The following is a 5,550-nucleotide window of genomic DNA, read 5'->3' on the forward strand; positions in this document are numbered from 1 at the left end:
TGTATCTATGTATGTATGTATATATGTATATAGATGTATATATGTGTATCTATGTATGTATGTATATATGTATATAGATGTATATATGTGTATCTATGTATGTATGTATATATGTATATAGATGTATATATGTGTATCTATGTATGTATGTATATATGTATATAGATGTATATATGTGTATCTATGTATGTATGTATATATGTATATAGATGTATATATGTGTATCTATGTATGTATGTATATATGTATATAGATGTATATATGTGTATCTATGTATGTATGTATATATGTATATAGATGTATATATGTGTATCTATGTATGTATGTATATATGTATATAGATGTATTGTATATCTATGTATATATCTATATATGTATATCTATGTATGTATCTATATATGTATATAGATGTATATATGTATGTCTATATGTATGTATGTATGTATGTATGTATGTATGTATGTATGTATGTATGTATGTATTTATATCTATGTATGTATATATGTACATAGATATAGATATGTATATCTATGTATGTATATATGTACATAGATATAGATATGTATATCTATGTATGTATATATGTACATAGATATAGATATGTATATCTATGTATGTATATATGTACATAGATATAGATATGTATATCTATGTATGTATATATGTACATAGATATAGATATGTATATCTATGTATGTATATATATACATACATATACATATATCTATGTATGTATATATATATATAGATACATATACATATATCTATGTATGTATATATATAGATACATATACATATATCTATGTATCTATACATACATATATATATCTATATACAATACATATATATACATATACATATATACATATATACATCTATACATCTATACATATATACATCTATACAGATATACATATACATGTATACAGATATACATATATACATCTATACATCTATACATATATACATCTATACATCTATACATATATACATATATATACATGTATACATATACATATATACATGTATACATATACATATATACATGTATACATATACATATATACATGTATACATATACATATATACATCTATACATATACATATATACATGTATACATATACATATATACATGTATACATATACATATATACATGTATACATATACATATATACATGTATACATATACATATATACATGTATACATATACATATATACATGTATACATATACATATATACATGTATACATATACATATATACATGTATACATATACATATATACATGTATACATATACATATTAAATACATTTAAAAAATAAAATATATAAATATAAGAAAATATATAATAACTTTATCTATTTTAGTATATGACGCCACAATTCCAAGTTCGAACAGCCCAATTCCCCTTCCATCATTTACATAATTTTTTAATTCTACATTATTGGAGAGAGTTAGGGTCCGTTTGGGACAGCTTATTTGGTGCGGTGGCGTTTCGAAAATACACCTAGTCTGTTTGGATAAACTGTGTTTTCAAAACGCAAAAAACAGTATTTTCACACCGCACCTAGATAGGTGCGGTGGGAGCTTATTGACAACGGTCTGACTTTCCCAAAAAAAAAAAAAATTGTCAGCAGGTTATTTTTAATCAGCTTATTAGCAAATTATTCAATAAGCTACAGCTGCCCCAAACAAACCCTTAATATTGTCCACTTTAAATAAAAAAAAGAGCTCCTTATGCTCCAAAGCCAATTTTTCAACTATTTGAGATTTTTTAAATATTTTATTAAACTTTTAAAATCAAAATATTTTAATCTACAATGAATGAACAAAGCTAGTTAATGATTGATAATTCTCCCCTATATTTTCAAATAAAGTATTATTTTAAAGCTCGTTAATTATAAAATAAATTAAAATTAAGCCGAGCTCAGTTAAGCTTAACTGCCATCGTTAGGGTTGTAATGAACCAATGCACATGATGAATAAGGAACTTGACTCAATTAATACTTGACCAAGTTTTTTGAATTCAATAAATAAACAAATTTGAACATTTTTTTAATAAATGAACTAAGTTTGAATATAATTAATGTTCATGAATAAGCTCGATTACTATTTAACAACTTATTAAATTTTCTATATATAAATGATATATATTTTTTTATAATAAATGATTAACTAAAATCGTTTTAATAATAAGTTTAATAATAACATATTATAATCTAACATCAATCTATAATACTAGTTGTAATTAATTTGAAATTTATTAAATAGATTATTTATTTAGGTTTGTAAAATTATTTATTAATTTCATCATGTTTAGTATATCATAATACAAATTATATTAAGATAAATTTTAATATTATCAAATTTATTTTAAATTATTGCAATAAAAATTATTAATGTCCAACACCAATTAAAATATATATTCAATGATAATATCTAGATAAATATTTCCCATCCCCAATGTCTCCATAAACGGCTGTCAGAATCATCAAATGGACCACATGAACCCACATAATGCATCTTCCAATAATCTCAGATTAGAACTAAACCATCAAAAATTAACAAAAACAGCGCCACTAATTAAAAGATTAACAATAGCCCCAACACAAACTAAACATTGCCTCCCAAAATATATAATTATACATTTTCGTACACAACATAAAGTTCATGCCCCCCACTTAATTACTTCATAGCCTGATAAGTGCAGAGATATTTGCTCCGTTAACACGTGCCAAGCACGTGATATCCCTCCTAAAAGACGCCCTACTCCTGGGCCCCACCCTTCACAAATAGCCAAATTACCAAAAAAAAAAAACACCCTTTATTTACACATTTCTTACCGTTTTTTGTTTTTTTGCATCAACAACCGACAATTATTTGCATTTAATAATCACAACGGCTGGATCCTCGAGACCACGATAGGGCTACGCACCTCGTGCATCCCATCGGACCACGTTAAATAGCCATAATCCACCCCCGACCTTGGACCGGAAACAGCCGCCGCCGTAACCGTAACCGTTACGGCGAAGCTCTGCTTCGTCACCGCCGGCGAGAAAACTAGCTTTCCTGGCTTAATGCTAACGGCTAACCCCTTACCGCTAACCATATCTACCTTTGCACGATAAACTCCAACCCCCGCCGACCCGACGTTCGTAACCTTCCTCACCACCGTCTTGCTCTGGTTCACCGCCGCCGCGCCTTCGAAAACGACGGTGATCGATGGATAGTTGAGGTTTTCCGGCAACGGACGCTTCGCTGGGCAGGTTGCCGGGGAGTGAGTGATGATCTGAATCATCTTGGGTTCGTACTCCAAGGCGCAGAGGAAGGAGATGTAATCACCTTCGTCCATGTCGTACACCAATCCCGGATCCATGGCTTTGTAAAGATTGAGATGACCGGCACCAAACCCTAATGGCGTCACAGGCTCGCCGGTCCCCTCGTCGGTCACCGGACGAAGAGTATTGTCCACGATATTAGACGTCGTCATCATCGCCGATCTGATGGCAGCCGGAGTCCATGAAGGATGTGCGGATTTGAGAAGCGCAGCCGCACCGCTCACATGAGGGGCCGCCATTGAAGTACCGGAAAGAATATTGAACTCGGTTTTCCGGTGATCGGAGTCTAGTCCGGTAGGGCCAACGGCATCGGTCCATGCGGCGAGTATGTTAACTCCTGGAGCGATGAGGTCGGGCTTGAGGATCTCTGGAGTGAGACCGTTGGGTCCGCGGCCGGAGAAGGAAGCGACGACGGGAGCCGGCTTCACTCCGATAATGGTTCCACGGAAAGCGAGGGTAGCGGTAGGGTTAGGGTTTGCGGCAATGTAAGATTTCACGGAATCGCCTTCGTCGGAGCCAACGGCGCAAGCAGGGAGTACGTGGGCGTCGCCGACGAGTCCTTCGCCGTTCGAGATACCGTTTGCGAGTATCATTCCGACGCCGCCAGCTTGTTTCACGACGAGGCCCTTCGCGACTCGCGGACTGCTTCCACGATCGCACACGACGATAGTCCCCTTCACGAGCTTCGGATCGAGGGAGTTCTCCATGCAGAGGGAGGCTGGTAGACCGCCGGATTTTCCAGGGTAGACTAATGGGTACATTTGGCCGTCGATGGTTGGACCGGAGTAAAGGGAAACCCCGGCGAGTCGACGGCGGTCTCCAAGAACGATGTCGGCAGGGAAAGTACGATCGATCGTGCTAGCACCTACAGTGGTGAGCCAGGGGGCGAGGTTAGTAACAGACATGGCGGTCGGACCATCGTTGCCCGCGGAGGAGGCGACGAATACACCCCTTGAAACGGCACCGAAGGCCCCGATGGCGATCGGGTCGAGGTAGTACGGTGAAGATATTCCATCTCCGCCTCCGATAGAGATAGAGATGACATCAACGCCATCAGCCACAGCGCTGTCGAACCCGGCAAGAATATCGGAATCCAAACAACCGGAGCCCTTCCAGCACACCTTATAAACCGCGATGCGAGCTTTTGGAGCGACGCCTTTAGCGATACCGGAGGCATAGCCCGACAGACTAGCGCCGAAAACATGGCGACCGGCGGCCGTCGAAGCGGTGTGGGTTCCATGCCCATCGGCGTCCCGTGGAGACCTGAACTCAAAAGTTTCGTTGATTCCACCGATACCGCCTGCAGCTGAAGAAAAGGCATCATGTCCATGGGAGAAGAATCGAGCACCAACGAGCTTGCGGTTGCAGATCGAGAGAGGGAAATTTGGTCCAGTTTCACAGGTGCCACGCCATCTGGAGGGAACAGGGCCGATATTGTGATCCGAGAAGGATCGGCGCTCAGGCCAAACTCCTGTGTCGAGGATGCCGACGATGACGTCGGAACCGTAATCGGAATCGGACCAGAGGCCTTGCTGGTTACGGAGGCCAAGAAATTGTGGAGACCTAGTGGTGTGGAGATGGCGAAGGCGGTCTTCAAAGACGGCTAGGACGGCGGGGTGGCTGGAAAGTGCGGCGGCACGAGCGGCGGTGAGGGAAGCGGAAAAGCCATGGAAAATGGTGGAGTAAATGTGGATGAAGGGAGCGGAGACGGAGAAAGATGGGGAGGAATACCAGTGCTCGTGCGTGGGGAAAATGGAGGGTTTCTTCAGATGGTTGATGCAGAAGATGTAGGTCTTCTTATCCGCAGCGTCAGCTGCAGTGGCAGATAGGGTTAGGGTTTGGAAGAGGAGGAAGAGGAGGAAGAGGAGGAAGAGGAGGAGAGGGTTGGAGGAGGCGGCCATGGTTGAAGTGTAGTGGAGTGAGGAGTGTAGAGCTTGAGAATTTATATCTGAAGGCAGGGTTTTAGCTTGACAACAGCTTAGCTCTTGCGAGGAGATTATTTAATTAAATATATGCGATAGTTATTTATTGAGAATTAAAAATAGGTAATCATCCCTTCAAAGTATTACTATTTACTCAGGTCAACTATTTTTCTTTTTTTACCTATCAAATTCATATATTTACATATGTTCGTTAAATTATAACGTGATAAAATAATCTATATCTATGAGAATAATTATTTTATAAATAACGCTAACAAATTTTCGTC

General features: G+C 38.2%; 1 protein-coding gene across 1 annotated transcript; it reads right to left on the minus strand.

The window, feature by feature from the left end:
• Nucleotides 1-2,564: 2,564 nt before the first annotated feature.
• LOC110032341 (subtilisin-like protease SBT1.6) lies at nucleotides 2,565-5,311 on the minus strand. Its single transcript, XM_020735935.1, has one exon. It carries the CDS (start codon nucleotides 5,240-5,242, stop codon nucleotides 2,897-2,899), a length of 2,346 nt encoding a protein of 781 aa, XP_020591594.1. The 5' UTR covers nucleotides 5,243-5,311; the 3' UTR covers nucleotides 2,565-2,896.
• Between the last annotated feature and the right edge of the window lie 239 nt (nucleotides 5,312-5,550).

Source organism: Phalaenopsis equestris, unplaced genomic scaffold, assembly GCF_001263595.1.
Source record: "Phalaenopsis equestris unplaced genomic scaffold, ASM126359v1 Scaffold000926, whole genome shotgun sequence".
Classification (NCBI taxonomy): domain Eukaryota; kingdom Viridiplantae; phylum Streptophyta; class Magnoliopsida; order Asparagales; family Orchidaceae; genus Phalaenopsis; species Phalaenopsis equestris.

Bases quoted from the DNA above. Each gene is read 5' to 3' on its own strand.
- LOC110032341 (XM_020735935.1), bottom strand. From the start codon at position 5,242: ATGGCCGCCTCCTCCAACCCTCTCCTCCTCTTCCTCCTCTTCCTCCTC.